General features: G+C 39.7%; 1 protein-coding gene across 3 annotated transcripts in view; it reads right to left on the bottom strand.

Annotated features, from left to right (window-relative positions):
* BTBD7 (BTB domain containing 7) overlaps positions 1–12,031 on the bottom strand; it is a 72,733-nt gene that overhangs the window by 27,404 nt on the left and 33,298 nt on the right. For 2 of the 3 annotated variants that reach the window (XM_066344677.1, XM_066344678.1), the window contains exon 4: positions 763–971. In XM_066344677.1, coding sequence (XP_066200774.1) covers positions 763–971 — 209 coding nt within the window. Of the gene's footprint in view, positions 1–762; positions 972–8,245; positions 8,395–12,031 lie in introns of those variants that run through there. The other variant, XM_066344679.1, reaches the window with a different exon arrangement.

Genomic DNA, 12,031 nt, shown 5'->3' with positions numbered 1-12,031 from the left:
ATTTAAATCACCTTTATTTATTGAGCTAGCGGTGCCTCCTAAGAAATGTACCGCTAGTGGTTTCCTTCATTGCACTCTACTTTAAGCAATTAAGCAATTAAGCTTTCTGAACCCCCTGGGGCAGAAAGCAAATGGGCGTCCTCGCCGCCTGCCCTGGGTAATTCAGTTTGAATTAGCAGACACCTTTGCACAAATCATTTTAATTACAATTTATAATATCTAGAACAGCGGTCATTTCGTATGACCGCCAGGCTTTCTAGTACAATATAAGTAAAAAATACAGAATTTGCTACAAACTGCTTCTGATGAAAAACAAGTAGTTGAAAACATCATTATACTTTGGTAGCATTCATATACAGAGTTCTTGTGAACATCTGAGTAGATAGGAAATTATTATTTTTACTTTGTGCAGCTTAAGCTACTGTCTACAGTCTAAGTATCTAGCCCTCCACCAAAAATAAGAAACTAGTATAGTGAATCTACTATTACTGGAAGCCAAGAAAATCACTGTTGGGATGTGCTTCTAATCCTGCTTACTGCCTCTACCCCTTCGGTGTGGCTGGTCAGGCCCAGGACGGTTCACAATGTTGAGTCACAGCAGCAGACTGCACGAAGGACCAGGGAGCTCAAAGGCTTTGCTGTACAAATGGGAAGACGGTGTTCCTGGGCCGGTCTCCCTGGACGGGAGAACTACAGAGGACAGATGGGTTTCTTGGTGCACATATGAACGACAGTGAATCTGAGCGGTGTATAAATGATTACCTGTAGGTAGTCAGACTGGATAGCAGTAAGCAGATGGTCTTTGCTGAGTTCATAGAAAACATCCGAAGTCATGACCTGGGAAAATTCCTCACAGAGGAAATGTAAAGCTTGTCGGTGCACCCACTGAGAGCCATACGGATGAGAGCTCCACTTGAGGATGGCAATTAAGGTATCTAATGAGATGCTCTCAGCAATGATATCCTCACAGCCTAAAAGAGAAGGCAAATACTTCTTGAGATTAATCATAAATATTTCTTATTGAACATTAGTGTGTTAGACACTATACTTAAAAGTAGTAATATGTAGTAAAAAAGAACAAGGAGATAAATAAAATCTCATGAAAATCAGCAAGACTTGGTGGGATGGGGTACTATAAGTAGCAACAGATTGTGACTTCTATAGGAAATCTGCTGCTCCATAAAGACAGACCCACAGAAAAAAGAAGGCAGGGGAATCCTCACAGTTAAGAAAATAAGTCTCTACGTGAAAATCCCACAATTTGAATAAGACACTCTAGTGGAAGGCACTGTGCCACAGGGGAAAGAAGAGTCGGCAGAGATGACACAGTGTGGGACCTGGCCAGAGGAAGGACAGGTATGACACGTGACTGAAATGAGAACCACACTTGCAAGGACAGGTAGGCTACCCTCTATGAACTATGAGGACATCTGCTCTTTGTATCATTCTAATAAAAAACAACGGCTTGTATTTTGATAGTTTAATCCCTCAGAATATAAAGAAGTTTTATGTTCATCTGGGATTTAAAGAGAAATACTGGTTTAAGTGAAAAGGACCGGGATCTGGAGCAAGTGACACAGCCCTTTAAGAGCGCAAAGAAAATCTAAGGCTAGTTTGGCTGTTTTCCTTAGGTAAGGTCATTTCTAAATACACTGCTCACAAAAATTAGGGGATATTTTATTGCTTCATATTCATTTTGAAATACCCCCTAATTTTTGTGAGCAGTATATAAATGGTTAAAGCTAGACAGAAATTTTACATAACTAAGTTAACTAAAAAGTAAAAAAGGACTCTGTTAATGTGGCGGGGGAAAAGAGATGTTTATACCACCAGCAACAGAAATGTGGCTAAACAGGCTGCTCTCTAATGAGCTCAGCACTTTAAGAGATAGCCAAAAGAAAGGACATCAACGTACTCCAAGGACTTCCAAAGCTCAAAATTACTGTAAACCCCAAAAGGTGAAAAGAGAAAGGTAATGAATCCCCTTTTCAGGTGACAGATCATTAGTAGCCGATATAAAGTCTGCAAAAGCAATGCTTCATTATTCCCTTTCCTGGTACGGCACTAGGTAGGGAGAATATCAGAAAGAATGTGTAACCCCGTTTCTGCAGAACATTTAACCAAACACTCCCTGCTCTCTAGACTGCCAGCTGCACAAAACCGGACTGCTGTCTTCACTGTATCTCTAGCACCTTCTTGTCAACAGTAGGGGCTAAATAAGAATTTGTTGAGTGTACAAACAAGATCTTAGCAGCTACGATAAAAAGATGTAGATAAATGTCAGAACAATGGCGATCAGAACCAACTGTAAGCAGCTCTGATCATGGTAACTTGGAGCCTGTTGTGATGTTTGCCAGGAACCTGAATGAAAACGTGAAAGTCTGCTGCAAAGTTTCCAGGGGCCTAAAACTGGGAGACACAGTTAACAACACACTGGGTCACATGATAATGGTTGGCTAAAATGACAGGTCAAAATGAAGATGAAATATAGCTAGGAAAATCAGAAAGCTTTATATTTAAAGAATATCAACTGCACAGTAGGTGACAGAAAGAGAGCTTAACTACCACCTATGTAAAACTAATATCTGGGTATTTATATGTGAATAGATGTAAAATGTAACATGGCTGCTACAAAGCTGAAGCAATCTCTGGCTTTTAAGACACAAGCACAGAGTCCTAATCGAAGGGATAATGTTGCACTGTTCTCTTACGGGGGCTATGCTCTGTACTGGGCCCTGTGTATAAAGATGGTGCACTGACAAACTCTAGAATCCTCAGAGAAGAAAGTTTACGACCTGGGAGAAAAAGGCCAAGCAAGATTACATGGTTCATGTCTCTGAGGAGAAACTAGAAGTATCTTCATGAGGCAAAGGAGAAAGGACTGACTTCTCTGTTGTTTCTAGGGAAGGTTCTGGGAGACAAAGAAATGTTAAAAGGAGGATTTTGACTTAATATTAAGAAATAGTTCTAACTTCAAGCTTCTAACAATTAGAATTGCTCTCCTCTGATCCCTTCAAAAACAGGATATACTTCTAGAAAAATGTAGGAGCAAAAGCTGGCTCATCACATTAGAAAGAGAGGACAAGGAGCCTCACTTGTGGTGGCACAGTGAGTGGTATTGACCTGGGACACTGAGGTCCCAGGGTCGGAACCCCAAGGTTGCCAGCTTAAGTGTGGGCTCATCTGGTGTGAGCACAGGCTTGCCAGCCTGAGCGTGTGATCACCGGCTTGAGCAAGGGGACACTGGCTTGGCTAGAGCACCCCAGTCAAGGCACATAGGAGAAGCAATCAATCAATGAACAACTAAAGTGCCGCAACTACAAGTTGATGTTTCTCATCTCTCTCCCTACTCATCTCTCTCTTAAAAAAAAGAAAAGAAATAGTGGACCAAGAACCCTTACACTGGATATGGAACTAAGGTCAGACGGCATTTAAGCTGCTTCCATCACAAAGATAGTCATTTTCAGAAAAACGTTAACAGAGTATACATAAGAGTACTTTAATCTTTTTTTTTTTAGTGAGAGGACGGGAGATAGTGAGACAGACTTCTATTTGCACCCCCGACTGGGATCCACCCGGCAATGCCTGCAGACGGGATCAATGCTTGAATCAACTGAGCTATCCTTAGCACCCAGGGCTGATGCTTGAACCAACCGAGCCACTGGCTGCGGGAGGAGAGGAAAAGAAGGGGGAGAGAAGCAGATGGTTGCTTCTCCTGTGTGCCCTGACTGGGAATTGGACCTGGGACATCTGTATGTCAGGCTAATGCTTTATCCACTGAGCAACCAGCCAGGGCTAAGAGTACTTTAATCTAAAGATTAAAATTTAACTTCAACATTAAGATGAAAAAATTAAGATGAAATCCTTAAAAAGAACACTTGAGACCACCACAATGAAATCTGCATATAAACACCAACCAAAGACAAATATGCACTGATGAGATGTGAGGAAATGTGGAAAAGTTCTGAAGAGTCCCCGTGATTTTATGGTGAGGCTTGAATGCTAAGCTGAGGCACAGGCCTCTTCCCGTAGCCAGTGGAGGACTTCTGTCCAGCTTGTTTTAAAGTAGGCATTGCACTGGACTAGAGTTGAGTGTGATCTGATAGATGTTTCAAAATGAAAGCAAGGGAGATTACAGAAAAAAAATGGTTATTTAAAAGGACTGTATCACAATCCTACTAAACCAGAACACTGGCAAAGGTAAAGAAAGAAAATTAATAATAACAGATTATTTAAATTTGCGGTGTACAAAGAAATGAGACATGGTAAGAAAAAATGGGCTCTGAAAATCAGACAGATTAGACTCAAAATCCCACTTTGACCACTTAGCTGCAAAGTCACTTTGGGCAATCATTTAACCTCTCTGAGCCTGAAATGTTGCCATTTGTTAAATTGGGATTAAACTCTAACACAGGGTTGTTATGAGGTTGAAACGGGACTTTACTCTTGACACCCTTTGTTTGTGTCAACATTCCGGAGTACCTACTTGCTACACTGTGCCTACAGCCTTTCCTGCTCTCTCCCAGGAGATGGCATCATCTCCATGCGCCTACCCCCACGGCTTCCTTACCACTGAGGGGCAAGCCCCCAGTTCCAGCCCAGAGCTCTCTCCCGACTCCCACTCACTCCTTAGACTTTCCCCTGGAGAGTTCCACATGGATATTCTGCAGACATCTAAAATTCAAGTCATTCACTTCTTCTGAGAAATCCAGTCCCCTGTTTTTAATCCCTGTTTTAAAGAAGGATATCTAATTTCCTCAGTCACCAAGACCAGAACCTTGAGTACTATTATGATTGATTCTTTCTCCTGAGACCCAGATCCAAAGTGACCTTCACCTGTGGATCCCTATATTCCTTTTTAAGACCATTTCTTACACTGAAATTGGATAATTGGATTGCTGTCCTATAGCACTCATGAAACTTAACTCAAAATGGATTAAGAACTTAAATGCAAGACCTGAAACTGTAAAACTCTTAGGAGAAAACTAAAAAAAAAAAAAAAAAAAAAAAAGATTCTGGTCATTGGTCTTGGCAATGACTTTTTGGATATGACACTAAAAGCAAAAATCAATCAATGGGACATCAAACTGAAAAAACTTCTGTACAGAAAAAGAAACAGCAAATGAAAGGCAACTTACAGAAAATATTTGCAAACCATGTATCTGAAAAATGTTAATATCCAAAATATAAAAGAAACTGATACAACTCAATAGCAAACAATCTGATTAAAATATGGGCAGAAGACTTGAAAAGATAGTTTCCCCAAAGACTTACAAATGGCCAAAAAGTACACGAAAAGGCGTTTAACATCACTACGTGTCAGGGAAGCGTAACTCAAAACTACAATGAGAGATATCATCTCACCTGTTAGAATGGCTGTTATAAGAAAACAACAAGTGTTGATGAGGATGTGGAGAAAAGGGACTGTTGTGCACTGTTAGTGAAAATGTAAATCAATACAGCTACTACAGAGAACAGTATGGACGTTCCCAAAAAATTAAAAATAGAACTACAGTCTGACCCATGGTTGCGCAGTGGATAAAGTGTTGACATGGAACGCTCGGGTCGCCGGTTCAAAACCCCGGGCTGGCCTCATCAAGGCACATTAAGAAGCAAGGCACATACTAGGAGCTGATGCTTCCCATTTCCCCTACCCCCCCACCTCTCAAATCAATTTAAAAAAAAGAACTACATATGAATTAGCAATCTCTCTTCCAGCTATGCATCTATCCGAAGATGATGAAAACACTTCCTCCTAGAGCTATCTGCACTTCCATTTTCATCTCAGCATTATTCACAATAGCCAAATGGGGGGAAACCAGATTCAAATCTTGGCCTTAACTCTTTCTAGATGTAATCATAGGTAACAACCTTTTCAAGCCTTAGTTTATTGGTCAAATAGCGATAATATTTGTACCTACCATGATGAATAATGTGAAGTGCTTAACCCAGTGCCTGTCAAAACACAGGAGCTCAAAAATTTCTACCAAACAAGTGAATACAGTAAGAAACTTTAAAAAAAGTAACTCGTGATGTATATTTATAGATTTCATCTGGTTGAAGAAATTATGTATTTAAAAAACTGCACTATTTCTTATGGCCTTTGGTGCAGCCAGAGATCTTCCAGAAAAGGCAAATGAATGAGGTCCCATGATGTCCTGCTGTGCTCAGGATAAAGCCAAACACATATCTCAGCCTGGTGTAGCAAGTTCTGTATTCCACAGCCCTGCCTGCCTCTACAGTCACTTCTTGGCACTCCTCTCTCACCTCCAAAACCTCTGTCCCAACCAAACACACCTTGCTCTCATGTATCTCTAGGTCTTTGTAACTCCATTCCCTTGGCCTCAAGTGCTCCCCTTACCTACAATCTTTGTTTACTCAACCCCGAATCATTTTCCAGGTCTCAGCCTCTCTGGAAAGTGCCTGATACTGCCCCCTTCCCTGACTTCCTGCACCGAAGTTGGGGGCTCCTCCTCTTCCTACGCTCTCCTACCATCCTACCATCCTCCTCTTCCTACGCTCTCCTACCATTCGGTGCTTTGCTCCATCAGGGCGCTCACACTGTAACTGCCTACTGGTACTACTAGACTATCATGTTCATTACTTTCATCTTAGGGCCTGGCACACGGAAAGAGCTGATATAATTAGTGTTTAATTCTATTCCAATGGTCCATCTGAATTGACAGGCTATATTTCACTCCTCCCCATCCCAATATATTTTCCTTTATTTGCTTGAAAACTCAGACAAGTGCTATTCTCTCAGGTTTACAGACCTATTACAATGATCAGAATTATAACACTGTATTCATCCACTTCTATTTAACTCAATACCTCTAAAAACTTGACATCAAAATGTAGTTTAGGAGTGTGGTTCATACCATTGAAGACTTTAAATACAGTATTTTCATTGTTTATACTTCAAAAACTATCAATCTAGGATTCAAGATGAGGTATAATAATAACAAAGAAACTAAGAACACAATTTAGCTTAGAAGATATTCTGAACCTCTTAGACACAAGCTCTGATATGAGGTTTAGAAAACCCACACGATACCCATGTACTTCCTAGAAATACTTTAGTGAATCAGTGTCAAAATTTAGTAATGTGAATGAAAAATTTGATTAGGAAGAAACAGTGACAGTAGAAATGTAAATTTAAAACCAATCTACTTTGAAACAGGCCTAACTGTATTATGGCTAAAGAGAAATGACATGACATGTAAAGCATTTATCCTAAGTTTTATAGAATGTCAACACTAATATGAGGTATATCAAAATGTTCTAGGAAAGTGCCAAAACAGAGCTCAAAATATTTTTTATACCAAAGTCATCCCCTTCATGGAGATGTAGGTATTAAGGCTAGCCCATACTAATTTATAGAAACTGATAATTCCTTTTCATCAAAATATATGAAAAAATCGTTTGAGGCAAGGAACTTTCTACACAGCTTATGTTCACTGCTTTAGCAGTTCCATAGATACACTCCAGACTAAGATCCAGTCTTTAGAGATATTTATAAAGATATAACTGGTTGTGGCCCTGGCTAGATAGCTTGGGTGGTTAGTGCATCGCCCTGAAGCACAAAGATGGCCGGTTCGATCTCCAGTCAGGGCACATACAGGAACAGCTCAATGTTCCTGTCTCTCTCTCTCTCTCCCTTCATCTCTTGCTGAAATCAATAAATAAAAATTTTAAAAAATATTTTTTAAAAGATACAATCTGTTAGCATTGAAGATGAGACTGAAGGGATCTTAAACACAAACACTTTTTGTATTATCTGAATATTCAACCATCTGCCTATCCCATATAATTTTTTTAAATGCAGTTATTAAAATAAAGTAACTGTATATATACTGACATAATTTTTCCAGAGCTCATTAAGTATGAAAAAGAGCAACACAAAATGTGTCTAGTGTGGTGCTCTTTATACAACAGATGTGCACATGAAACACTCTCTCTCTCTCTCTCTCACACACACACACACACACACACACACACACACACACGGTCCCCACTATAAAGGTCTGTAAGGAAATGTAGACTGTTCATAGGATTTGGGGAAAGGAGTAGTAGTGATGAAAAGACGGCTGAGGCTGTGTTTTCCTACCATTCCCCTTTTTCAACTATGCACATGAATTGCTTTTGAAATAAATTCACCCAAATTTAAAGTTGCTATGGGAGACGGTTTATTTATGAATGCTACCAACTATACTACCTAAAGTCTTTTAAAGTGTAAAGTACATACACAGGAAACTCAGCCACAAAGTGTAAATCCTTGTTTTGCCCTGGCAGGATAGCTCAGTTGTTTCAGCGTCACCCCGATACACAAAGGTTGACGGTCCGATCCCAGGTCAGGGCAAATATAGAAACAGACTGATGTTTCTGTGTGTCTCTCTGAAACCAAATCAAAAATAGTTTTTAAGTTCTTGTTTTGAAGTCCATCTTTTTAAAAAATATATTTTTTATTTATTGATTTTTTTTTAGAGAGAGGGAAGAGAGAAAGGAGGTGAGGAGGCAAGAAGCATCAATTCATAGTCATCGCTTCTTATATGTGCCTTGACCAGGCAAGCCCAGGGTTTCAAACTGGAGACCTCAGCGTTCCAGATTGACACTCTAGCCACAGAGCCACCACAGGTCAGGCTAAAGTTCATCTTTTGAATATCAGAAGTCGCTCCGGAGAAGTAACATTAGTTACCACATAGGTTATTGTAAAGATTAAGTGAGGTATTCCACAAAAAGAGTGTCTTGCACACAGCAATAGCTAAATACTACTACTAATGTATCTAAATTCTTTTTTTTTTTTTTTAAGTGAGAGGAGGGAAGACAGAGAGACTCCTGCATGCACCCCAACCAGAATTCATCTCGTAGCCCCATGTAGGACCAACATTTGAATCAAATGAGCTATCCCCAGTGCCTGAGGCCGTGCTCGGGCCAGCTGATCAAACCAACAGAGCCACTGACTGTGAGGAGAAGAGAGAGAAGGGGGAGATGGAGGGGAAAAGCAGATGGTCGCTTCTCAAGTGCGCCCTGACAGGGAATCTAACCCATGAGTCTGCACACCGGGCGATGCTCTACCCATGAGCCAACTGGCGGGGCTCTAAATTCTTAACATAGTTTCTTCCAGCTCTGGCCAGATAGCTCGGCTGGTTAGAGCATTGCCCAGAAGTGCAGAGGTTGCCGGTCTGGTTCCCAGTTGGGGCACATGCAGGAAAAGACCTAGGTTCCTGTCTCTCTCTTTCTCTCTCCCTTCCCCTCTTGCTAAAATCAAAGAAATACAAGTTTCTTCCAGCCACCTCCAAATCCAAAAGTAGACAGAACGCTTGTGTCTGGTCAGAGTCTTACTTTGGATATTTTAGGAGATAAGTGCAATATCGGATTTTGAGGCAAAACCCTTATAAGGTCTACCGGAAAGTTCTGTCCGTTTTTGGAATAAAACAAAATACAAATTTTTCTTACCGTCAATAAACTTTATTAAATAATATAATTGCCATTATTATTAATGATTTCTTGCCAGCATGAGGGCAATTCGTATGTCTCATTTTTGAAAAATGTTTTATCTTTTGATGCGAAAAATTGAACCAGTGCTTGTTTGATATCTTCTTTATTTTTGAATTTTTTGCCCTTCAAAAAATTTTGTAAGGACAAAAACAAGTGATAGTTGGAGGGTGCTAAGTCCGAGGAATATGGTGGATGTGACAGACATGCTTCTGTAGCATTTCTTCCTTGTTGAAATTCGTAAAAATTACGATGGCGTAAATGAACTTTATCAGTAGCCATGGGTACACTATGGCTCCACACATAAGACTAACGTGAATCAACTTTGTTTTAGTTAATTTGCTACGTCAGTGTGTATACATTGTGATAAAAATAGAGAGGCACACATGCGCCAAATAAACGTGCTTACGTGTGGAAGCTTGTGATAGAAACGGACAGAACTTTCGGTAGCCCTTACATCTATCTCAATACTGAGTCTGGAAAGCGTGGGTATCTGTGCAATGCGGAGGATCTTCCCTCCATCACTCTCCCTCCCCAGCCACTAACGCCCTCCCCCCAGTCCAAATACACTACGTAAACTGCATTTTGGCTTGCAGTTTTCGTACTTCTTGGCGATGAAAGGTAAAAGAGTACTCACAATATGACTATGGTAGAGTCAGAAAAAATAAGTTGAGGCTTTAGGAAAAGGCAACAATTAGGCCACTAGTCAGTGTTTCTAAGAGAAAAGGGACCACAACTGAGTCAAATTGGGAGTTTAGCTCAAATAGCCCACCCCCATGGGAAAGCTCTGTGGACCACTTTTTAGGGCTTTGTTTTGCCATCTAAGATTCAATGTTCCCTGAAATTATAATCATATGTACCATTGTTTTTAAAAAAGTCTGAATCTGGTAATATTTTTGGAAATAATATTTTTGGAAACTTGGAACCATGTTTTCAAATGATATTTATTCTTATCTTTAGAAATTTTCTACTAAGGAGTTAACGAAATTCAGTTTTTAAAACATTAAGATATAAGCTTGCATTTCTAATTTTTAATTTATTGTGTTGACATGGTTTCACGTGTCCCACTCAATATATCGCCCCCCATGCTCCTTGCAAAGCCTCCCTCTATTCCAATTTAACCCCCCCCCCCGCACCGCCACCCTTTCCCTCTGGAAATCACTACCCTGTTATCTGTATCTATGAGTTATGTATATATAATTTGGCTAATTCCTTCTCCCTCTTTGATCTCATCCCCTTTCCCCTTCCCTCTGACAGCTGCCCATCTGTTCCCTGTGACCCTGCCTCTGTTTCTATTTTGTTCCTAAATTTATTGTGTTTATTAGATTCCACATATAAGTGAGATCATATGATATTTGTCTTTCTCTGTCCGGCTTATTTCACTTAGCATAATAATCTCCAGGTCCAGCTATGCCGCTGCAAAAGGTAAGATTTCTTTTTTCATGGCCATGTAATATTCCATTGTGTAACTCGTACCACAGCTTTTTTATCCACTCGTCCACTAACAGACACTTGGGCTGTTTCCAGATCTTGGCTATTGTAAACATGCTGCATATCTTCTTTTTAGTTAGTGTTTTGGGATTCTTAGGATATATTCCTAGAAGTGGGATGTAAGCCTGCATTCCTTTGAAGAAGAAGAAATGAGCTCAAGCTGAGGAACCCAAGCAGAATTTATATGATTAGCAAGTGGTAGAGCCAGGACTGGAACACAGAATCCTACAGTTCATATTTATAAAACACCACTAAATTTGGGCACTGTTACTGATCTCCAAGCTTCATGGGGTTGGGAAGGTGAAATGAAACAACGTATGTGAAGTGCCTAAAATGAAGTTAGGTACACAGTAGCATTCAAAAACTGTTCAATTCTCTTCTCCCTGGTATTGCATCTTGCTAACCCCCCAATTTTTTTTTAAGATCTTGAAAGAATTACGTTTTATTTTAGGTCTACTGACATCAAGTTTTGATCAACTGATACAATTAACTATTGTTTTACTGTGAAAATCATACATAAACACTGATGCATGCAAAGTGCAGCAAAAAACAGGAATCTCAATGATTCAAGACAAAGTGTGACTTCAAAAATTTACAAGCCTTTCTTTATTTCAGAACATATTGCACTGGGCAGCACCACTGGAGATGTTACCTACTATCTTCATGATGACTACAGTTCAATGTATTCCTTAAGTAAGTACAGTCCTACTATGCTGTTAGAAGCTTTGTATTCATATCCATACTGACACAAGTATAGCATTTCTTCTTTTATTTGGTTGTATTAATACCTGTCACGTTCAAATTAATTTCTCAGGACTTGACCATAATAAACACACTAGTTGGGCTGGGGAAAAAAAGAGCAGAACAAGTCTTCCTCTATTTCATCATTTCCCTCCATTTTCTATCCTTAGAATTTCAGTATCACAGAGAAAAGGTTTTGCTTATTGTTGAGAAAAGGTTCCTAGTTAAAAAAAAAAAAAGAATATATTTGATAGACTCAAACTTTAAATGAACTGTATCTATTTAGAAATAACACTTCTTGCTA

This window comes from Saccopteryx leptura, chromosome 6 (assembly GCF_036850995.1).
Source record: "Saccopteryx leptura isolate mSacLep1 chromosome 6, mSacLep1_pri_phased_curated, whole genome shotgun sequence".
NCBI lineage: Eukaryota > Metazoa > Chordata > Mammalia > Chiroptera > Emballonuridae > Saccopteryx > Saccopteryx leptura.
This window is presented reverse-complemented; position numbering and strand designations above follow the sequence as displayed.